The sequence below is a fragment of the Ailuropoda melanoleuca genome, chromosome 13 (assembly GCF_002007445.2).
Source record: "Ailuropoda melanoleuca isolate Jingjing chromosome 13, ASM200744v2, whole genome shotgun sequence".
In the NCBI taxonomy this organism is placed as follows: Eukaryota; Metazoa; Chordata; class Mammalia; order Carnivora; family Ursidae; genus Ailuropoda; species Ailuropoda melanoleuca.
The window spans coordinates 25,799,661-25,823,223 of NC_048230.1; the positions used below are offsets into that span (position 1 = coordinate 25,799,661).

Consider the following 23,563-nt stretch of genomic DNA (forward strand, 5'->3'; position numbering starts at 1 on the left):
AAAAAAATTCTGCTGGGATTTTGATTGGGATTGAATAAACCCTATAGATTTCCTCTTTGCAGGAGGATTTTCCAATTAACTGCTGGTCATTTCAGCAATGTGTTCAACTCATCTATGTGCCCATCTTAATAACATAGAACAGGATAAATTTCACTGTAGTGTGTGGGGTTGCTGCTCCTTACACACCTCTGGCCTTGGTTACCTCCTTCCCTACTTAGGTCTCTTGGGCACCATTCCCACTCACCCTCAGCTCAAATGTGACTCCTTCTGTGATGCTGTCTCTAATCCAGCCCCGGCCCTGAGTGAATTTTTCACTCATCCGTCCTCATCTCCTTCACAGGCACACAGAACTTCTAATAACTCAACATCACTTTGGGAAGTCATTATTGGTTATGCATCTCACTCTCTGCTCCAAGGAAGGAACCATATTATTTTTTTTATCTTGGCATTAAACTTGGCATTCTTTTCTTAATTACATTTTTATTTTGAGATAATGGTAGATTCATAGTCAGTTGTAAGAAATAATAAGAAGATCCCATGTACCCTTCACCCAGTTTACCCCAATGGTAACATCTTGAAAAACTTGAGTACAATAACACAACAGAAGATAGACACTGATAAGCTCCACTGATCTTACTCAGATTTCTCTAGTTTTACATATACTCATTGGTGTGTACATGTATGTAGTTAGGGCCATCTTTTAACTATTTAAACTTTAACAACTATTTATTTAGCTTTTACTACGTGCCAGACAGTTGAATTCTGGAAACACATGGTTATGACAGGGTCTCCGCCTTAACGGAGGTCACGATGTCATTAGCGTTGGAAGTTGACGTTTTAAAGTAGTATCGCAAACACAGGGTGTTCGCTGGAGCCTAGAAGAATCTAGTCTACCTTTTTGGCAGAAGAGAGTGAGGGAATGAGGAAAGTTGTCAGGAGGGGCCTCCATCAGGGCCTACCATTAGCACGTGCTCAATAAATGTGTTAAATTAAGGTCGAACCCAACCTTGTCTTCCACGAAATCTCTTGCAAATCCTCAGCCTGCATGTGGCGGAACACGGTGCACACACCCTTGCCACGTATGCCTTATCCCTATTTGGAATTCTGCCCCAATCCTCTTCCAATTTTACTGGCTGTATATTCTGGACACGGTGCACGGTTCTCAGGAGAGAATCGACGGAGCGTGCAACAGCAAACACCGCCCAGTGCAGCCGCTTTGCAGCCACCGGCCACGCGCCTGTCACGCCCTAGCCCACAGGCAGCTGGGCCGGCGCATGCGCACGCTGGCGGCGGATGTACCGCGGGCTCCCGCCCCGAAGGATCGAGGGGAGGGGCCGGAAGCAACCCCACGCCTCTCGGTTGCTAAGAGACGGGGCTTCCACAAGCCGGACAGAGGTTCTCGGGCTTCTTTTGCTCGCTTTTTCTGCTTCAGCGTCACCGAATCCGGCCACCATGTCGGACCCAGAAGCTGACAGCTTGCGAAGCACATTTCCTTCTTACATGGCGGAGGGCGAGCGGCTGTATCTGTGCGGAGAGTTCTCTAAAGCCGCCCATAGCTTCAGCAACGTGAGTTGGGCTCTGAACCTACCAACCCACCCATCACCACTTCCGATTCCTGATAACACTGAGGTCCCCTTGGTGCCTGGAGGACCCTATTGTTTCTGTTATTCATCTGTTCCTGATTGACGCAGTACTGTCAACTACTGTCACTGTCTCGCCATTTTCTACCATTTCCCACTTACCTTCTGCTTGTTAATAACCGTTCTCTGCATTACCAGTGACTTCTACTTTTTTACTTAAGTGTTTTGTGACTGGACCCTTCCCACAGTGCAGCCTTCATTTGCCATCATTGGCTGGGAAACGGGCTTGGAGGTTGCATGCACAAGTGGTGAAATCCCAAGCACACAGTTGCTCACAGAAGATGGCCAGTAAATAAAGTTATTACATATAATCTTAGTACCAGTTGCTCAACCTCACGCTATGGGGATTGAGTGCTGTTTTAGGATATTAGGCACACTGCTGCTAAATGTAGTACTACCCTATGAGGGAGTTTCCGTTATTACTCCATTTTATACATGAGGAAACTGATAGAGAAGTTGAGTACATGGCCGAGATCACTGAACTGGCAAGAGAAAGTTTTCAGACCCAGGCACTCAGATTCCAGTGCTGAGGTGCTAACCACCATACATACTCCTTCACAAGTAAGCTATTAGATGTTCTTTTTAAAAAAAGATTTATTTATTTATTTATTTATTTAAGAGAAAGTGGGCAGAGGGAAAGACAGTCCCAAGCAGACTCGTCCTGAGTGTGGATCCCCACTCGGGCCCGATCTCAAGACACTGAGATCACGACCTGAGCTGAAATCAAGAGTCGGTTGCTCAACTGACTATGCCACCTAGGCACCCCAAGCTATTAGATGTTCTTACCACAATTTCTTTTACAACGTATAGCCCTCTTCTTATTCCAGAGGGAGTGGTAGGATAGCCCTCTAACCATTCCCAAGACTCCTCCTTAAGTCAAGCTTCTCCACTGCTACCCAAAGTCTTGTCCCTTTCAATCACCAATCACACCCTAAAACCAGAATGGTTGGCCAGATGGGTCAACAGTTGAGTTCAGGAACCCTGCCCCCACCCATTCTCCTCTTTCTGGATAGTGTTTCATTGTGGAGAAGCTCAGGCAAAGAGAAAAGAACACCCTGAGGGAAAATAGCTTTGGGTGAGAGAAGTAGCCTTCTTCCACAAAAGCCAGTAGCTACTTCCTCTTCCTGGAAAAGTAGAAAGGTCTTAGAAAGGTGTGAGTACAGTTTGATAGCCTGAGCAAGGACAGTACATCACAGCTCCAATGATGATTTTCTTTTCTTTTTTTAAAGATTTATTTATTTACTTATTTTGAGAGAGAGAGAGAGTGCATGTGCGCTCCTGGGGTGGGTGGAGGGACAGAGGGAGAGGGAGAAAGANCCCCCCCCCGCCCCCCCCTGGGGGGGGGGGGGGGGGGGGAAATCTCGATCTCTCGACCCTGAGATCATAACCTGAGCCGAAATAAAGAGGCAGTCGCCTAACTAACTGAGCCACCCAGGTGCCCCTCCAATGATGATTTCAAACAAAAGAGAGGACACAGAGCAGGAGAAGTGTTCCATTCCCACTTTACCATCCAAATCCCAGTTTCGGTTTTGCTAGCATTTTCATCTTGATCTCCTGAAATAGCCACTCATTCTCAACAAACTATGTAAAAAGAGAGAGCTGTAGATGTCCTAAAACCCATTCCGTTAGCCTTCAGAATGCTTAGCCTCTGAAATGTATTTTGAGTGCTGTGCAGCCATTTGAGGTTTGCGGTTGAACTGGGTATGTGCTAAAAATCCTAAGCTCCCATTGCCTGAGCAGACGGGAGGAATCCAGACATTTGGGAAAATTCAGTATATCCACAGAGTGGTATATTCACACATCTCCCTCAGTAGCTTTCACAGGAGCTAGTGATTTGACCTTGTTCAAGATGAGCTCCATGCAGACAATCAGTGGACTGAGCAAAGATCAATGTTGTGCTGCTTGTGGTCTCAAAAGATCCAGAGACCTGTTTGCTGGCCTGAGGAGTCCCCTGGAAACTCTGGCAGGAGGGTTTGGGATGCTCTTTTCAGTCAAGCCTCTACCTTGTGCTGCCTGGTGCCAGCCAACTTGGGTGGTTCGTTTCTTAGGCTCTTCACCTTCAGAATGGAGATAAGAACTGCCTGGTTGCCCGATCCAAGTGCTTCCTGAAGATGGGAGAGCTGGAGAAATCCCTGAAGGATGCTGAGGCTTCACTCCAGGGTGACCCGACTTTCTGCAAGGTGACTCAATCTGGCTTTCACCACTGCTATTGCCTGTCGCAGCCTCTGATGAGAAGAAGCTGAACAACCAGCCAGACCGCCTAGGGTTTGATGCCTTTTTCTCTGCCTAGGTCACTTACCTAGGTAGCTACCTGCCCCTGTATCCCAGTCTTGACCCTCAACCCAGGACCCTCCGTTCTACCACACCTAAGTCCTGTAAGGTCTTGTCTGCCACCTCAATTTGACTTCCTCTCGTTTCAGGGAATTTTACAAAAGGCTGAGACCCTGTATACCATGGGAGACTTTGAGTTTGCCCTGGTGTTCTATCATCGAGGCTACAAGCTGCGGCCTGACCGAGAATTCAAAGTTGGAATTCAGAAAGCCCAGGAAGCCATCAACAACTCAGTGGGAAGTGAGCGACCCTCAGACCTATGTCCTTACCCGGGGGGCTCTTGGAATCCTTGGGCTTGGACGACCAATGAGTGAGCAGCCTCCAGCAGGCCTGCCGGGAGTCTCATGCTTGGATTTGGTTGCTTCTGATTTTGTTGAAGATTAGGAACTAATCTGTCTACCCAGGGGACCAGCCCCTGATCCACTGTGCTCAGCTCTGCAACTTCTGGTTCTCCTCTAAGCCAGATGCGAAGGCTGTTCACATTAGGCCTGTCTTTGGCCTAGTTTCATAGGATAGAATGGGGTCCTGAGCCTAGCCTTCCCTAGTTTCTGGCTTCCTTTCTTACCGCGAATGCGCCAAGGACTGGCCTTACCCATTGGCTTAGTGGCAGGGGGAGGAAGGAAGAGAGCAAGAGTTTGCCACTGTGGGCGGCTGAGTGTGGAAATGGCTGGGGATGGAGAGCTCCCCCAGTGCTCAGGGACGGCCTTTGTTTGGAAATCTGGCTGCCATGGCCTTGGGCTAGCACAGGCTACCTAGCTCTTAGGAGAGTATTATTCCAAACATCCTGTACCATCAGCCTGCAGGGCTGGCTCAGAGCCAGCTTTGCCACAGCCTCTACCACCCCCTGCCAAAGGCAGCTATTTCTACATAAAAATATGCAATAGGTCATGCTTGAGGGCCTGGCACACCTGAGCCCCAGCCTCTTTCCTTGCAGGTCCTTCTTCAATTAAGCTAGAGAACAAAGGGGACCTCTCCTTCTTAAGCAAGCAGGCTGAGGTAAGGGCCTTGGTTCTAATACCACACCCATCCCAAGGAAGTGTCCACTTGTGCCTGAGGTCTCAGTGGCCCTCTTACCCAGGGGGCTCCTGCCCATTATGGGCAGCCATGGGATTCTGCCCCAGCTCCAGAGGGGTCTTGGGAATCTAGCTGTTCCCAGACCAGACACACTCCATGGTTCGTAACCCACAGAGAGTTCCTGGAGGAGATGTCTGGGATCACAGACTCTGGGGCCATGTCTGAGTACTCTGTGCTCCTTGTTGAGGCTCTCTTGCTCCACCTTCCCAGAGTATGAAAGCCCAGCAGAAGCCTCATCCCATGAGACACCTCTTACATCACCCCAAGAGAGAGTCCAAGCGGAAGGGCCCGCTCAAGAGTGAGAAGATTGTCCGCCAGCTCCTGGGCGAGCTCTACGTGGACAAGGAATACCTGGAGAAGCTCCTATTGGATGAAGGTTTCAGATACTTTGTTTGCAACAGGGAACTTGGGGCAAAGGGAATCTGGGACAGGTGCTTAATATAAGAGCTGGAGAGAGAGCCTGTCATGTAACATTAGCCTATGGACAGGATTTCCTAGTATTCTCATTTACAGATGAGGAAACTCGGGTGCAGAAAGATTAAGTAACTCACCGAAGGTTACACATCGGTAAACAGTGACATGGCTCTTGGGTTTGAATCTATAGAACGTCCAATTTCAGAACCAGTGCCCTTAGCACTATGGTACCCCTGGGAGGAAACCCTAGAGATTGGGGTTCCTTTATCACCGAGGTCCCTTGGAGGGGCATCCCCTGAGCCTTCAATTTGTAGGAAGGGCAAAGGAATCCAGCTGGGACATGCCAGAAGCAGAATCCTAGTACTAGTACTGGTATGTTCTGAAATCTCATCTGGTCTAATCCCTCCTTGTATAGATAAGGAAAGAGAGACCTTGAATGGGGAGCAACTTGTCCAATATGACAAGCAAGGTCATGGTGAAGTCGACCCCAGGGGCCAGCCTCCGAACCTCCAGTCTCACGTTCTTTGCACTATTCTGTGCTGGTGGTGGCCTCAAATAGGGCAGAGCCTTGAAATGAAACAGGAGGGTTGGAGTATTGCCATTAGCTGGTAAGCCTAAGCAGGGATCATCCTTGAATCAAATGCCTTTTCTCCAGAACTGGCATCCTGAGGTCATCTGCAGGATTCCTTGCAGGGCCGCGTCTCAGGAGCAGCTCCACCACTGCCACTTGTCCGTAAGGGCCCCAAACACTTCCCTCCAGAGGAGCTTCTGTGGAGGAAGGGGGAGCCTGAACTTTAGCACTTTTGCGACCGGCTCTAACCTCTGGTCAGGCAGGCGGGCAGAACTCGGGCATGCCCCTCCAGCTCCCTGCCAGCCCTGGCCCACTTGGCACCTGGGGAATCCCTTGGCACTGGCAAGCAGGGCCAGGTTGTGCATTCATACTCAGTCTTCTCAGAGGACACAACCTGAAATAAGGAGGCCCAGGGGTTGTGGTCCTTTCAGACAGCTCTCGGCCAGCTCCCCTTCTGCTAGCTCCTTGTATCTTGCCATAAGAGGCCTGTGTGCTAAGTTCTACACCGTGGGAGTGCCTGAAAGAGGGGCTCTGGCCTCACCTGGGTCCGCATAGAGCCACTCTGCTACCTGTGTGCTCTTGCTTTCCTCAGCTCAAAGCAAAGCTCCCCACAGGGGACACCCACGGCGGGAATCCCCAGCCAAGAGGATGCGGCTCCCTTAGTCGCCGGTTCTAGTCGGTTTCTCCTCACACCATTCTTCCCAGATCTGATCAAAGGCACCATCAAGCATGGCCTGACTGTGGAGGACCTCATCATGACAGGCATCAACTACCTGGACACCCGCAGTAACTTCTGGAGACAGCAGAAGCCCATTTACGCCAGGGAGCGGGACCGGAAGCTGATGCAAGAGAAATGGCTGCGGGACCGCAAGCGCCGTCCCTCGCAGACAGCCCGTTACATCCTCAAGAGCCTCGAGGACATCGACATGTGTGGGTAGTGTTCTCAGAAGGGCAGGGCCTTTGCCGGGTAGTGGGAGAGCAACACAGGGCCCGAGCCCCTGGTTTCACTGGCCTGTGGATNGGTGGGGGGGGGGGGGGAGGCAGGTTCTCCCGTCAGCCTGAGGAGACTGCTCCCGCCTCCATGTCTCCCGTTTCCCTTCCTAGTGCTGACCAGTGGCAGTGCTGACGGGAGCCTTCAGAAAGCCGAGAAAGTGCTGAAGAAAGTGCTGGAATGGAACAAAGAGGAGGTGCCCAACAAGGACAAGCTGGTTGGAAACTTGTACAGCTGCATAGGGAATGCCCAGATTGAGCTGGGGCAGATGGTTGCAGCACTGCAGAGCCACAGAAAGGACTTGGAGATCGCCCAGGAATAGTGAGTACCCAGGGAAGGCTGAGCGGCTTGGGCCCGTGGGCCTGCAGATGAGCGGGGCGGGGGTTGCACACCAGCCTTTTGCCAGGGCTGCTGGTGGTTGAGCTCCCAGGACTGAGCCTGAGAGGCAGAACTAGACTGTCAGCTTTTTTGCCACAAAGAGGAAGTCAGTGACCCCAAAAGCCAAAAAGCTCCCAGAGGTTTGGTTCTGAAGGGATAGGCCTAGTCCTAAACCATTTCAGCAAGTACACGTCAACCCCAGCCCTGCCTGCTGCTGCTAGCCTCGGGAACACCACAGGGACCAGACACAAGGGGCGTCTCGCAGCAGATGTAAAACGAAAAGTGACGCAGCTGGTAAATGGTGATTGTGGGAAGTGTCATGAAGGACAGGTACAGGGCGCCGTGCTGAGGGAGGTATATTCCAGGAGGACACACTCAGTCTTTGGAAGGGCCCTGAAGCAGGCAGGAGGAAGCTCAATGCCTGAAATCAGAGTATTGGCAGGGGAAGAGTGGCCAAGAGGAAGCCAGACCAAATGGCAGGGGTCAGATCAAGCAGGGCCTCGATACTCTGGTGCTGAGCGAGAGCATGGGCTCTAGAGTCAGACTGACCTGTGCTTCAGAATTGTACCCCGCAGCCGAGGGCAAAGGCACTTCACCTCTCCCAGCCAGGTCTCTTCTGTCCAGTGGGCATAACAATAGCCCCTTCCTGAGAGGGCGGCTGGGGAGAGGACAGGCAGAAGTCCAGGTAAAGCTCTCAGGACAGTGCCAGGTATCCATAATAATACTAATACCAACTTACCAGCTCTTCCCCAGACTTAGGGCCCCTCTCAAAGGTACGATCACTTTCCCGGCATCCTGGTTCTAATCTTTGGTGTCCTCCACAACTTTCTGCTGCTCAGTTTCCACTTGCCCCACAGTCCAAGCCTCTCCCTACCTCCCATCATCCTATTTACACTCAAAGGTCGGGTCTCGGCCCTCCCTGACTCCAGCTGTTCCCACGCACCACCTAAACAGACCTGCATTTTACCCAGCAGTTCCTCCCCTGGTGACACACGGGCTCTGGCCCCTCGTTGCCTGCGGGTTAGAGCCATACACTTTCACCTGGCGCTCAAGGCCCCCTCCAAACCCGCTTCCACACAGCTCTCCCACGTCACTCCTCCGTTTGAGTCAAACCATATTCTTTTGCTTTTTGAAGATTTGATTGATTGATTGACTGATTGGAGAGAGAGAGAGAACACACGAGTTGGGGGGAGGAGCAGAAGGGAAGGGAAAGAGGGGGAAAGAATCTCAAGCAGACTACACACTGAGTGCAGAGCCTGATGTGGGGCTCAGTCTCACAACCCCGAGATCATGACCTGAGCTGAAATCAAGAGTCAGACACTTAACCGACTGAGTCACCCAGGCGCCCCCAAACTGTATTTCTTAAACCCCCCTACCTCCTGCCCTCTCCTTGCTCTCCTGAGCCACACGTGCTATTCATTCCCAGTTCATTTCTCACTGGCCTTTGCCATGCTGAGCAGAAGTATCTCGTGTTGGCCATTCCAGAAGTAGGAAACAAGAGCTTTGGAGACAGAGCTGACTTTGATTCCTGGCTTTGGCGCTCGGAAGCTGCGTGGATTTGATTAAATTGTTTGTCTTCTCAGTTTGCTCTTCTCTGATGAAGGTATATTAATATGGATTTATAGAGATTATGGGGATTAAATAAGATACGTATGCACAGTACCATGGATCCAACCATCTCCCGAGCCCTGGGCCTGCATATCCAACTGATTCCAAAGCATTTCCAATTGGATGTCCCACAGGAACCCCAAATTTAACATGTCCAAAGTGCAATCTCTTGTCTTCCTCCCAAACCTCTTGCTTCAGGGTTCCCTATCTGTGAGGATGGCACGATTATTGGCCACTCAGTCCCCAAGAAGGAGCCCAGGCAAGCTTCCCAGAGCCCTCCCTCCCTGCTCAAACCGAGCCAGCCTACATGTTGTCTGGGCCTTCTCCTTCCTGTCTCCATGGTGCGTTTCTGTTTCCATCCCACAGCTCAGTCCAGACCCTTCTCACTTCTTGCCTGATTTCCTCTGACCTGGGTTTCCTGCAGCCCAGCTGGCCTCTTGGTGCAGAACAAGTCCAGTGGTAGGACTGGGATAAAGTTCCAGCTCCCAGTTCTGCTCAGTGCGGGCTGCCCTTCCTGACCTGACTTCTCTCGGCCCCAGTGGACCCAATTCTGTCCAGGCCCCTGGGCATCCTGTGCCCCAGGCAACACCTTGTGGCTCTGTTCCTGCAGCCCCTAAAACAGGACTCCCTTCTCTTTCTTCATCAACGCCTTCCTTCCTGTCCTTCACAATTGTAAATGTGTCTCCCTTCAGGAAAGTTCCAAGTGTCCCCTGAGTGATTTAGAAATCCCCCTCTTTGGTGTTCCCTCTCTACCTTCCACGTGGATCCTGGCTCTCCTGTTAGACTTTGGATTTTGGAAGGGGCTATCTTATATCTCTCTCTCTTTCCAGCACCTGCCTTGTAGTGGGCATGCGTTAAATGCATGCCAAGTGCTAAATACACAGAGGTGTTCCTTAGACAATGTTAGTCCCTTTTTACCATCCACGAACGGGCCTCAGGCCTTGTTTGTTCAGGTACTCCCTCATTCTAATCAGCCATGCCCCCTCCATTGGCCCCCCACCTCCACAGCCTGCTGGCCCTTAAGGCACAGATCAAACCCCAGCCTGTCTCAGCAGCATCTCCAGCGGCCCCAGCCCTCATTTTTTCCTCCACATATTCTAGATGATTTGATTGCATGCTTTCTCATTGCTATTGTTATTTCTCATTACATAGTATTATGGATACATTAACATATTACAGCTCATTCATTCATCACACTTCAACAGAGCATGCGCCCTAGAAGGGGAGGCCGCCGTCGGAGGTGCCGTCAGAGCACCAGGCGCACAGTATGGCTGTGGGTCCAAGGAGAGAGGCAGGTGGGAGCACTGCTGGCAGCTGAGAGATTTCAGAGAGGACAGGTCAGCCACGTGGACGAGGGGGAGGAAGAAGGGTACCCCAAGCAGAGAGAAGTGGCAGGGATGGGAGATGCAGGGCGGGGGCAAGACCTGTTGGAGCGGCAGTCTGGGTCCCAGGCTGGGGAGGACTGAAGACAGAGGAGGCGTCTGTTTTTACAGAAGTACTAGTGTTCGTGTTGTACTTGGTCTAGAACTCTGGCGCTGAGAGCAGAACTTGGAATGTCCCCCCCCCCAGCACCACACTCTGCTCATTTACCTGGGGCCATGTGTGACGTGTCCTTCTGGCCCCTTTTCAAAGTATTTACCTACATATTTACATACATATGCACATTCCTAGGATTCTTAAAAGCAGCTCATTTTTATGATTTTTAAGAAACATGTGTCTTGGAAAGGGTCTCATTCTTTAAATGGCTCCAGAGAAAGGAATTTCAGCGTGCATAGTAATTTCTTCAGCTATATCCCTGTGGGACACTTGGGCTGTTCCACTTTTGCCATCAAACACAGCAACGTTGTGTGTTTCTGTGGGAAGAGGAATGGCTTGTTGAGATGTGCATGTCGGAAAGGCAGGTTCAGCCACGGCGCTGAGAGAGTGAGTCCAAGGAGTAGAGTTTCATGGGGGACATAGGAACCTGTTGGGTGGCAGGACCCTGAGGGATGAGGAGGAGGGAGAGAGTGGGAGGAGTTGCTGGGTGCAGGGGAGGGAGGATTGGGGGACTGCTTTCTTATTTGTTGGGGAACAATATGGATAAATGGGTAGTTTCCCTCATCTCTCGTTTCCCTTGGAAAATCATTGTTAATAGCCAGACTTACATCCTCTCTACTTTTAAAAATGCCCATTTTGGGCAGTGCCTGGCTGGCTTAGTCAGTGGAGCACGTGACTCTTGATCTTGGGTTTGTGAGTTCGAGCCCCACATTGGGAGTAGAGATTGCTTGAAAATAAATTCTTTAATAAAAATGCCCACTTTTTATTCATTCATTTCTTTATTGGTGAGTTAAAAGAAAACAAGTTCATTTTTTTAAAAAGATTTTGTTTATTTATTCATTTGAGAGAGAGAGAGAGAGTGAGCGAGCAGGGGGAGGAAGAGGGAGAAGGGGAGAGAGAGAGACAGAGAATCCCAAGCAGACTCCGCACTGAGTGTGGAGCTTGATGTGGAGCTTAATCTCACAACCCTGAGATCACGGCCCTGAGATCATGACCTGAGCTGAAATGAAGAGTCAGACGCCTGACTGACTGTGCCCCCCGGACACCCCACATTCGTTCTCTTGTGGTTCTGAAGATTAGAAGTCTGAAGGCATTCTCACTGGCCCAGAACCAAGGTGTTGGCAAGGCTGTGCTCCCTCCACAGGTTCCAAGGAGAATCTGTTTCCAGACTTTTCCACCTTCTAGACTCGTACTCAGTGCACTGCGCACCTCTTGTGTGGCCCCTTCCTCATCAGGCCAGGAACACAGCATCGTGCCTCAGGCCTGCATATTTATTTTTAGCACAAACGGGGTAACAGTTATAGTATACACTCCTGTAATCTGACCTTAACTTAATGTGTCAGGGACTTTTTTATACATAAAAATGGTCAGCGCTGGGGCACGGGTTTCAGCTGTTGCTAATGTTTCATATTACAAAGACTGCTTTAACGAGTATTCTTGTCACATTATCTTCTCCAGGTAAATCCCTGGAAGGGAAATTGCCGCGTCAAAGGGACATGTGTGTAAACTCCCGAGTGATTGCTCTCTGGAAAGGTTCCCATGGTGTTCTTTCACCCCACAGGGTGTGAGAGGACCTGTGCACCACAGCCATGCCCCCTGGGCATCATCCCTCCAACCGGACTGGACGCCCCGGCCCTGAGGCCAGGGCCCTGTCTGCTTCCCTGCAGTTACCACAGTGCCTAGAATGGCCAATTTCTTTTTTCCTTTCCTTCTTCTTTCTTCTTTCTTCTTTCTTCTTCTTCTTCTTTCTTCTTCTTTTTTTAAGTAGGCTTCACACCTAGCATGGAGCCCAACATGGGGCTTGAACTCATGACCTGGAGATGAAGACCTGAGCTGAGGGGCTCCTGGGTGGCTCAGTTGGTTAAGCGTCTGACTCTTGGTTTCAGCTCAGGTCATGATCCTATGGGTTATGGGATGGAGCCCCGTGTCTGGCTCCTCGCTCGATGAGGAGTCTGCTTGAAAGATTCTCTCCCTCTGCCCCTCCCCGCCAAGTAAATAAATAAATCTTTTTTAAAAATTTATTTATTTGAGAGAGAGAGAGCGAGCACAAGAGGGGGTGCGGGGCAGGGGCAGAGGGAGAGGGACAAGCAGATGCTCCGCCGAGCAGGGAGCTCAGTGCAGAAGGCAGATGCTTAACCGACTGAGCCACCCAGGTCCCCCAGTAAATAAATCTTAAAAAAAAAAAAAAAAAAGACCTGAGCTGAGATTAGGAGTTGGATGCTTAACCGACTGAGCCACCTAGGCGCTCCAAGGATGGCCAGTTTCTAGTGAACACCATATCCTGCTTCTTCCCCACAGTGACCTTCCTGATGCAAAGTCGAGAGCCCTTGACAACATTGGCAGAGTTTTTGCCAGAGTTGGGAAATACCAGCAAGCCATTGACACGTGAGTGGCCCCGGACTGCCCCACCTGAGGGCAAGGACTTCCCACCCTCATGCTGGACTCTCAGCCTGGGGTTAGCATGCCAGGCAAAGAAGCGTCAGAAGACCTGAGTCTGGCTCCGTGGTCTGCTAGGGGACTGTGGGCAAGCCACTGTGTCAACCCTGAGGCTCGTTTGTTAAATTGATCAACTAGACTCAGATCTGTTCACAATTTCCCAGGGACAGGAATCACCTGGAGGTGAACGAATTACTGGGGTCGCTGCACCGAATTTCTGATTCTACAGGTCTGGGTTGGAGCCCAGGAACCTGTGTTTTAAAGATTTTATTTATTTATTTGAGAGAGAGAGAAAGAGAGAGCACGAGTGGGGGTGGGGAGGGGCAGAGGGAGAGGGCAAAGCAGACTCCCCACTGAGCAGGGAGCCCAGCAACACAGGGCTCCATCCCAGGACCCTGGGGTCATGACCTGACCTGAAGACAAATGCTTAACAAATTGAGCCAGCCAGCCTCCTTTAGGAACATATTTCTAACAAGCACTACCAGATGTTCCCTACCTTGAGCAAGTTCAGGAGCTGATAGACTAACTGACCTTGGGGCCCTCTTCTGAGGCTCTTCTGTGAGTCTGTGCGGTCATGGGCTCACTGGGAAGGGATGCTGAGCTCTCCAGAAGGCCCAACCGCTGAATTTTTGACATCCAACCCTGGGGCTGGTGATCTGTTCCAGTGGCACGATGCAGCCCCAGAGAGATGCAGGGCTGGGCCTGACCTGGCCGCCCACACTGGGAGGGCCGGCTCCGCGGGCACACTTGCTCAGCACGGAGAGCAGATGTGCTCCAGACCCCCAGCGCAGGTACAGTTAGACTCATTCGCTGGGACCCTTCTGCTCCACATTGCTTGGCTTCCTGAACGGCCCCTGTGTCTATGTGCCGGAAGACAGCCAAGTTTGAGAATTCACCCACCCGTTCGTATCTTTTTATAAGAAAAGAAAAGAAAGCCTCGCATCGGGCTCCCTACTCCGTGGGGAGCCTGCTTCTCCCTCTGCCTGTCCCTGTGCTCATGCTTTCTCTGTCTCTCTCAAATAAATAAATAAATAAAATCTTAAAAAAAAAAAAAAGAAAGAAAATGTTTCATAGAAAATTTGTGCTTATCGTTAAAATATTAATTTGGAAAATACAGAAGAATAGCAGGAAAATTGTCTTACCACCTGAAGACGATGACTAGATCTAATCCTAATCTTACTTTATTGATGTCTCTTTTTTTTTTTCTAATCTTGTGTGTGGATTTTGTCTTCTATATACTTAATAATATTTTTCAATGTTATTTTTATGTTATTTGAAATGCAGGTCTATAAACATGATTTTCAATTGTTGTATCAGTTCTGTAAACTGTACCAAATAGCTTTGGTCGTTTTAAAATATCTTAATGCTTACTGGCTCCACTCCCGTGTCAGAAAGAACTGGTAGTTGGAGAACAAGTTCTGCTCTGCGGCCAGGTGAGAAGGCTTGGCCTCCTGTGGCCAAGTACAGGGTTTGAGCGGAAAGAACTGACCCTGACTCTTCACGTTCCCAGGTGGGAGGAGAAGATCCCTCTGGCAAAAACCACCCTGGAGAAGACCTGGCTGTTCCACGAGATCGGCCGCTGCTACTTGGAGCTGGACCAGGCCTGGCAGGCCCAGCATTACGGTGAGAAGTCCCAGCAGTGTGCCGAGGAAGAAGGGGACATCGAGTGGCAGCTGAATGCCAGCGTTCTGGTGGCACAGGCACAAGGTATGGGCACGGAGAGAGGACCACCCTACCTTTCCCAGCCCTCAGGCCGAGCTGCCAGGCCAGGGCTGGGGACCCTTAGCATCCCGGTGTGTCCCTGGCCAGATGAATGTGGACTCAGAGTGGAGGATAAAGCCCTCCATCCTGACCAGTGTGTGGTAAGCGCCTTCTTTAAGCCACGCTCAGTGAGAGCCCGGGGCACCCGAAGCCCAGCTGCACATCAGCACAGCATCGCGTCATCAGAACAGCGCCACTTCCTCTGACCTTGGTACCCTTCGCGCGTGCGTTCCTGCATCTAATCACCGTGGGAGCCGTGACGAAGGCGTTACTGTCCTCCTTTCATGGATGGGGAAACTGAGGCACTGAGTGGTTCCGCTGACTGCCCCAGCTCACATGAGGGACGTTTTCGGAGTGATGAAGATGTTCTTTTTTTTTTTTTTTAAGATTTTATTTATTTATTTGACAGAGAGCACAAGTAGGGGGAGTGGGAGAGGGAGAAGCAGGCTCCCCACTAAGCAGGGAGCCTGATGTTGGGGCTCGATCCCAGGACCCCGGAATCATGACCTGAGCCGAAGGCAGCCACTTAAGCAATTCACCCATCCAGGTGCTTGATGGGAATGTTCTAAAACTGGGTCGTGGGGATCATTGTACAGCTCCATAAAGTTACTAAAAGTCATTGAACTATATAGTCACAAATGGTGTGTTTTATAATATCTAAATTACACCCTGATAAAGTTGTAAAAACTAACCCAGCAAGGGGCAGGGGTGAGCAGGAATAGATGAAACAGGGTTGGTGGTATTTTGATAATTGTTGGAGCTGGGTGATGAGTCGTAGGGCCTCACTATACTCCATCGATGTTTCTGTATATCTGAAATATTTCGTAATACAAAGTTAGGAAATGGCTGGAGGTCACAGGTTACTAAGCAGTGAGGCTGGGACTGGAACCCAGTCCCCTGCCCCAGAGGCGCAGAGGACTGCCAGTGAGGGAGGTCATGTGGCAGGGGCTGTGGTCAAGGGCGTCATCATTCGTTATTCTTTTTTTTTTTTTTAAGATTTTATTTATTTATTTGACAGAGATAGAGACAGCCAGCGAGAGAGGGAACACAAGCAGGGGGAGTGGGAGAGGAAGAAGCAGGCTCATAGCAGAGGAGCCTGATGTGGGGCTCGATCCCATAACGCCGGGATCACGCCCTGAGCCGAAGGCAGATGGTCAAACCGCTGTGCCACCCAGGCGCCCCATCATTCGTTATTCTTACCACAAATACTTTCCTGGCACCTTCGAGGCACTAAGCGGGGCAAACAGTAGGGATAAACATTGGTAACCATGTCCTGCTTCCATGTCTGAGGGAGTCACTTCGAAGCAGAAACCTTAAGGAGGAGAAGGCACCAACTATTCTAAAAGCTGCGCACAGCGATTTCCAGCCAAAGGAACAGCGTGTGGAAGGTGGGGAGGAGTTTGGGGGATTTAAGAAGCTGAGGGAGAGGAGCGTCAGCCCGGGCCCTTGGGGGCCTGGGAAGTCTGGATGGGGGAGGGTGATGAGGGGCCAGATCCTCAGGGCTTCATGGGCCTCGTTATGGGGAGACCACCACTGGAAGCTTTAAGCTGGGGGAAGGCGTGAGTACCGGAGCTCTTCCTACAACTCTTTCCTGTTCTCAGGAGGGTGTAGGATAAGCTGAAGGGGAAATGCGATGTACCCCTCAGGGCCGATGTTGTCCTCAGTCTACTCTTTTTTTTTTTTTTTTTTAAGATTTATTTATTGGGGGCACCTGGGTGGTGCAGTCAGTTAAGCATCCAACTCTTGGTTTCAGCTCAGGTCCTGATCTCAGGGGTGTGAGATGGAGCCCCATGTAGGGCTCCAGGCTCAGCATGAAATCTGCTGAAGTTTCTCTCTCCCTCTCCCTCTGCCCCTCCTCACTGTGAGCTTTCTCTCTAAAATAAAGAAATAAATAAATCTTTTTTAAAAAAGAGATTTATTTATTTATTTTAATGCGGGCAGGGAGAAACTTAGTAGATTCCGTGCTGAGTGCAGAGCCGGACAAGGGGCTCAATCTCAGGCCCCTGAGGTCAGGACCTGAGCTAAAACCAAGAGTCAGTCGCTTAACCGACTGCACCCGCCAGACACCCTTCTCAGTCTTACTCTTGAGGACTTACTTGGCCCCGAGGGCCCGTGGAGAGCCAGGCAGTCACTGCTGCTCTCAGTTTCCCCACTCTGGGATGGAAAAATGAAATGCAGCCTCCTGGGAGCCGCTGGGTTCTAGAGGCCACAGAGCCTCGCAGGCAGAGCTTGGGCTCCAGGTCCTCCTGGCTCCGAAACCTTGGGCAGCCAATCAGTCAGGCAATGATGAGGTCACAGCGGCAGCACTACCTGGCTGCAGCACTGAGCTGGGCTCCAGCTGCTGGCCCGTGAGTCACAGCCGGCCCTTTGATATCTCTGTTGGTCTTCCCAGCGTGGTTGGGCAATTGGAATGAACGGTTTTAAAATATGCGTTTCCAGGGGCGCCTCGGTGGTTTAGTCGGTTAAGCGTCTGACTCTTGTTCTCAGCTCAGGCTTGATCTCAGGGCTGTGAGTTCAAGTCCCGCATGGGATCCACATACGTGGAGCCTACTTAAGAATATATAGATAGATATATCTATAGATATAGATGTAGGTATAGATATGGATATAGACGGATTCCCACTTCTGGAACAATCGTGAGTTGGGGCAGGATGGAATTGCCCCCTGCCCTGGAGACACATGATGCATACACAGGCCCTACCCCAGACCCTTCTTTCCTCTCTGACCTCTCTGAATGGCCTGCTGTCCAAGACGCAGGCTCCCAGGTTCTGGTCCTCAGAGGTGAGCTGGTCCAGGAATGTGATGGAAAGGGTGGTACCAGGCAGCCGCATTGTCCAACACACATTGTCACAGTCTACCTGTCCTATGCCTCCCCTCTGCTCTCCAGTCAAGCTGAGAGACTTCGAGTCGGCCGTGAGCAACTTTGAGAAAGCCCTGGAGAGAGCGAAGCTGGTCCACAACAACGAGGCGCAGCAGGCCATCGTCAGCGTGAGCTGCCCACCGCCAGGGCCCCAGCTGCGGGGAGGGCGAGGGTGGGTCCTCAGCCCCTCAGTCAGCCATTCCCCGGGGATTTATTACCCACCAACCACAGGCCGGGTTCGAGGTGGGGTAGTGGCTTTCAAACGCTGCTGCTCTCAGTTCATACAGCAACCGGATATACCTATTCTTATTCGAAACAAACAATAGAAACGAAAGTTTACAAAGCATATTTACCTTTACTATGCTGATACTTCCTATTATAGTCTCCTATAGTTTCCATTTTCTTTTCTTTTGTTTAATGCTGGCTGAAACCTTCTCAACCGATGTTAGGACTTGCCTTTTGGAAGATAATACTGCCTCTTCCAGGAGACAACATGCATGCGTGTGACTGCCTCCCTCCCAGGCCTAGGGAGGCACCACGCAGCCCAGCAAGGTTGCCCGCCACGGGCTGCTATTTAGACTCAAATGAATTCGAAGTAAATAAAATGTCAGTTTCTCAGACACACAGCCACATTTCCGGTGCCCAACAGCCACAGGTGGCTCGCGGGTTCCAGAGAGTGCAGCTCTAGAGGAATCTCATGGTGGCAGAAAGTTCTGTTGGACAGTGCTGGCCTAGACCATAAGCATAGGGAGGCAGAGACCAGAGATGAAGCCGGGGAAGCCCGTAGGTTCACAGCCTTGCCGCTGCTCCCGGAGCCGCTGCAGGCCGTTGTCCGCCCTCAGCAGGGTCAGCACACTGACCTTGACGACGCACAGGCAGTTGGCATGAATCCCCTGGCCTTCCCCCTCCCACTACCCCCCTGGGTGGCCCCATGTTGAGATTCCAGAGCTTCCCACCAGCATGTGGCGGGACCCCAGTATGCATTTACTGGCATGAGTGAAGCAGGCCCCCTGTCCTTGGGGAGCTGTCCACTGTGGTTAAGAGAGGCCAGACATAATGAGGGGGCCCACGAAGGGCATGGCCTTGGGGATCAGACTGAAGGTTCAGCCGGTACTCGGGAAGGGGAGCAGGGACCCTGGGAAGTGACAGCCGAGGACGCTCCAGTTGGAGGTGGACTTCATGCTGGCCTTCGAGGGACCGGGACAGAAGGCTTTGGCCAGGCTGAGAAGGGGCCAGAGCACTGAAGGCACAGGAGGCCATGGGCACTAAAGGGTCTGTGGGAGGCAGGAAAGAGCCCCTGGGCCTGGATGCGAGAGCTGGCTCATGATGGCAGAAGGAGTAGGGCCAAAGGTCCCCAGGCAGTCGGTCAACCAGCTGGGACTTGGAGGGCTGGGAATGGCAGAGGAGCGACCTGACCTGCTCAGATTTTTAGGATGTGAGCTCGTGGTTTGTGAGGACCCTGGTGAGGCCATCCCTTTCCTGTCATGGTGGGGAAATCACTCCCGAGAGATTCCACCATGTGGCAGTCGGTGCCCTCCTCTCACCCGTCCCAGGGCAGCTTAGGCCTGTCACACTGCCCTCGTCTTCCTCTCTGGAGGGGGTCAGCTCCCCAGACGTGCACCTTGCCCTCCAAAGGAAGAGCGCTCCTTCAGTGAAGCCCTGTGGCTGCCGCTCATTCACACCCACAGTCTCCCCCCGCCCTTAATGCCCTTCTGCAGGATGGCCCTGCACCCGGAGAGGGACAGCTCCACAGCTCAACCCAGTAAATATTTGCTGGCCATGGGTTAGCTCTGAGCTGTCCAGCCCAAAGGTGCAGCTGTGGTCCTGGCCCACAGGAAGCTTGCTGTCAGCGGGAAGGTTAAAACAAAAACCGCTTGTTCCTGACCAGGGCAACAGGGACAAGGGGATCCAGAGTGAGAGAGCCCGAGCAGGCGAGGCGGGGCTGGGCGTTCCCATCAAGGGGAGATCTGGGGTCGCCTTGAAGGCTGGGCAGGGTTTTGAAAGTGAGAGGCAGAAAGAAAAGGCCCCACAGCCTTGGTGACCCCTGGTGAGACCAGGTCCCCGCCATCTCATCCTCCTGGACTGGCGGCTTCGGGCAGGAAGGTGCTCTGTCGGGCAGATCGGCACTCTAAGAGCGTCCAGGCCCCCTGGTCTCTCCGTGGATGGTTCCTGAGGGCTCACTGCGGCTCTGCCAGAAACAATATGCGCACAGGCTAAGCCCCGGGCCTCCAGGGAGCCCGCAGACACCCGGGGGCCCCTCTCAGGACAGGCCAGCACCCCGTGCCACCCGGCAGTGTGTTTCCAAGTCCCCTCCATGGCTTGCTGCCTTGCTCAGTGCTTAGGGGCTTCACTGTCTCTACATTGACTGGAGCCCAAAGAAGCTTCTAGCAAAGAGGTTGCAATGAGCAGACAAGAGACAACTCTGAAGCCCAGGGGAGATAAGTCTGAGTTAGCTGCAGTCGTGCGTCTGCTACCACCCGGTGTGGCCACTAGTCTAAATTAGCCCCGGGGCGGGAGCTGCCCAGGAGCCCAGAGGAAAGGGAGGACGGCTAGGCTGGTGCAGGGCCCTGCCTTCTGGACGTGGGGCTCAGTTGAAGAAAGGGGTTAAGAGAGGTCACAATTGCTCTCCACCCACAGGCCTTGGATGATGCCAACAAGGGCATCATCGAGGAGCTGAAGAAGACGGACTACAGGGAGATGCTGAGAGAAAAAAGAGAGAGAGGTGAGTGCCAGGGCGAGCTCCAGGGTCCCCATCTGCACTCTCCAGCCGCTCTTCCAGGCCCAGGGTTGGGTTCCATGGGGCAGGAGAAGGAGGTCCAGCCCATGCCCACTGCCCTGAGAAGCCCGCTCCTGTATTGCTCCAATGAACTCATCAGATACTAGTGAAGCACTGGTCATGTGCTGGGAAGGTGTGGGATTTGGGGGAGACAGAGGTTCGGCCCCTGCCCCAGAGGAGCCCACAGCCCAGGGGCAAAGCCAGGAGAGCTGAGTTGTCAGGAAGGGGGCTCCTGCGTGTGAGTGGGGAGCAGCAGGGGTGAAGACACGGGGGCGGGGTGGAGGGGCCGCAGAATGACAGTCTGCACAGCTTCCACCTGCCCCACTGTGGTGTATGACTCCCGCAGCATGGCCGTGAAAGCCAGTGAGGCCAGGCTCCGTGTTCCCGGGGAGGACAGCGCCCCCTCGGGGCACCGAGGCTGAAGTCCTCTCTGACCCAGGCACAGGGGGAAATGGGGTGTGAGGTTTTTGGATGCCCCAGCAGCCAGAGGACAGCCCTTTATTATCCAGCACCCGCCATGTGGTGGCTGGATCTCCTCAGGGAGGGCGTCTGCCTCTGCTCCCACAGGCCCTTGGAGCTGCTCTCGGGAGCCACGGGGGCAATAGAGGTGAAGAGATACAGCAGGGAGAGGGCAGAAGCTCCTAGCGGCCTCCCGTCCCTTCCGCCAGCTACGTTCTGGAGAGGCCCTGCAGCCCGCGGCAACTGCCGGGCACTTCCCTCCCGGACCGGCAGGTGGCAGCATTGCCTAGGTCTTCCCTGCCCCGTTCCCGCGTTCCGAACCTAAGGCCCCTGCAGGCATCTTAGAGACCAGGGGCTTCCAGAGAGTATTGGGGGGACTCAGGAGGGCACTGTGACTTTTCTCTATAGCTCATAAAAACATGGACGGATCCTTTTGATCCTTTTGATCATAAAATTGCTCCCCAGCTGAACTTCCTGCTGACAGTCTGCTCATATTTTGAGAGGGAACCTCCCAGTAAATGATGAATGTGCTTCCTGGGGACAAAGCGCAATGCAGAATGAGGATGATGGAGAAAAGAACCCCTCTGTCGCTTCCCAGCACCTGTTATTTCTCATAGGGAAAGAATGTGCTTGGAGGGCTGACCGTCCTGGGTTCCAATTCTGACCCTGCCGTTTATTTACCGGCAGTGCGACCACTGGCTGTGATCTCTCCGTCATCAGTCTCAGGTCCTTTGACGACAAACTCAGATCACTGACACTATGCCATTAATTCCATGACAACTGCATGATATCACCGTTGCAGCCCGCTAGATGCCTGGACCAGGGCTGGTGCTCAGGAAACAATGACTTGCTGTCTCTCAGAAGCACAGGCCCCCGGGGGACTGAGGGGCCCCCAGAGGCCCAGTGATGGACCAACTTTTACTTTTCTTCCTTCCTTTCTCTTGTTTTGCAGAAGAGGCTGCTGAATCAGAAACTTTGAGAGCGGCAGAGGCAGGGAAGGAGAAGGATAGCACCAGAAGAGGGAGAGACGAGCCTGAGAAGGTGGTGAAGCACTGGGAGCGAGAGCCCACTGACAGTGAGAAAGAGACAGAAGATGAGTTGTCTCAGGAAACTCTGAAGGTCACAGCGAGTGGACAAGAAGAAAACAGGCAGAGAGAAGTAGGGGAAGCCGGCTCCTTGAGAACAGGGCTGGGAGCCGTAGGGCGAGACTCAGGAGATGCTGCCAGGAGAGTGTCCGGAGACCTGGGCGCAGGAAACGAAGGAGAGGAGGAGGGGAAACCGTCAGAACTGGGCAGAATGGAATCAAGGGAAATTTACAGGAGGCCTTCAGAGCTGGACCAGAAACCCTCGGGAGAATTAAGCAGAAGGGAGTCGGAAGGACTGGAGAGTCAAGTTTCAGAAGACAGCAGAAGACACTCAGAAGAAATAGGGAAAACAGACCTGGGAGAAGCAGAAGTGACAAAGGCAGAAAATGGTGAAAACGTGGAAGAAGGTGAAAAAGATGAATGAAGCAGCACGCATCAGGACCAGGGGCCTCGGGGATCTTATTCAACTGGACTTGAAATTTCAAGCTGAGATTTGTCTTTCATAGAACACGTGGACTGGGCTCCGCAGGTCGCCTCTGCCTCTTTCCGTTACTGTTTTCCCTTTCAATAGATACCTTTCACTCTTACAAACCCTGAGTCTGTCATTTTGCCTCCCTGCTCACCCATAAGAGCCTTAGAGAATGAGGACCCAGCTCGGAGTACCACTCTCCACGCAGAACACGGACCTTACTCTGGCCAGGTGACAAACACAGACTCCAAGCAAGGCCTGACCCAGAGTGGGAAAGGTGGGAAATGTGTTCCTCTCCCTGGGGCCTGTCCAAGGACCTCATGGAAGAAATGATAGGGGTGCTAAGCAGAAAGTGTTTCAGGATGGTGAAGAAACAGGCACGCTCCAAGGGGACCAGGCTCGCTTGAAGAGGGGAAGCAAAGGAAAGGCCTGGGAGTAGAGGTACATCTCCGCAGCCACTGGCCATCGGTTCATGTTGCCGAGAGCCTGCTGTGGTCAGGGCACTGTGGGAGGCTTGAGGGAAGTGGTGACGATGGGACACGCTGAAGCCTGGCAGGCACAATGAAGTGAATGCTGGCACTGATAGGGGCTTTGTGCTCGAGGAGCCGAGAGGACGCGAGTTCCCGCCCGAGAACAGGGAGCAGTTCTCAGCAGGCGTGGCGGCTGGACTCCACCTGTGCCACCTCCAGACAGTACAGCCAAGTAAGTCAGGCTCCGCAAGCTGGTTTCCTCCTCCGTAGAACCGGTATCCGCCTCCGAGTGCTCACCGCAGCACTCGGTACGCGGGAAGCTCTCCAAAATCCGACGAGCTTTCGGTGGCTTCGCAGAGGAGGTGGCGGCTGAACAGCTGCCTCAGAGGACGAGCTAGGATTGAACTACATTATTCATCTGTGCCCCTGCTATTGCCATCCCGGTTCCATCTCTACAGTCCTTGGAAGGGTTAGGGCTGAAGTTAGGCTAGCTAGAACCAGACCCCGACTAATGTGAGGCGAGTGAGGCATTATTTGCAATATTTCACGGGGCGCCATGAAACTCACTAAGCAACATATAGTATTTTAATGCAATATTGTAAAACACGCACACAACGCAAAACCCCACGATGAAATAATATCAAACTTTTAAATAAAGACAGGATCTGATCTTGCAGTTGCATGACCCTGCCTCCCCGGCCTCA

At 52.3% G+C, this 23,563-nt stretch overlaps 1 protein-coding gene across 3 annotated transcripts; it reads left to right on the forward strand.

Annotated features, from left to right (window-relative positions):
* Positions 1-1,372: 1,372 nt before the first annotated feature.
* TTC25 (tetratricopeptide repeat domain 25) lies at positions 1,373-23,420 on the forward strand. Of its 3 annotated transcripts, XM_011228611.3 has the most exons (12): positions 1,373-1,566; positions 3,689-3,820; positions 4,061-4,211; positions 4,906-4,967; positions 5,256-5,421; positions 6,736-6,960; positions 7,135-7,342; positions 12,842-12,928; positions 14,490-14,686; positions 17,628-17,728; positions 20,238-20,322; positions 21,788-23,420. In XM_011228611.3, exons 1-12 carry the CDS (start codon positions 1,453-1,455, stop codon positions 22,342-22,344), a joined length of 2,085 nt encoding a protein of 694 aa, XP_011226913.1. In that variant the 5' UTR covers positions 1,373-1,452; the 3' UTR covers positions 22,345-23,420. The 3 variants fall into 3 exon arrangements, with proteins under 3 accessions (XP_011226913.1, XP_034497685.1, XP_034497686.1); XM_034641795.1 differs by lacking the exon at positions 4,906-4,967 and having other exon boundaries at positions 1,430-1,566; XM_034641794.1 differs by lacking the exons at positions 4,906-4,967; positions 5,256-5,421.
* Positions 23,421-23,563: the final 143 nt, after the last annotated feature.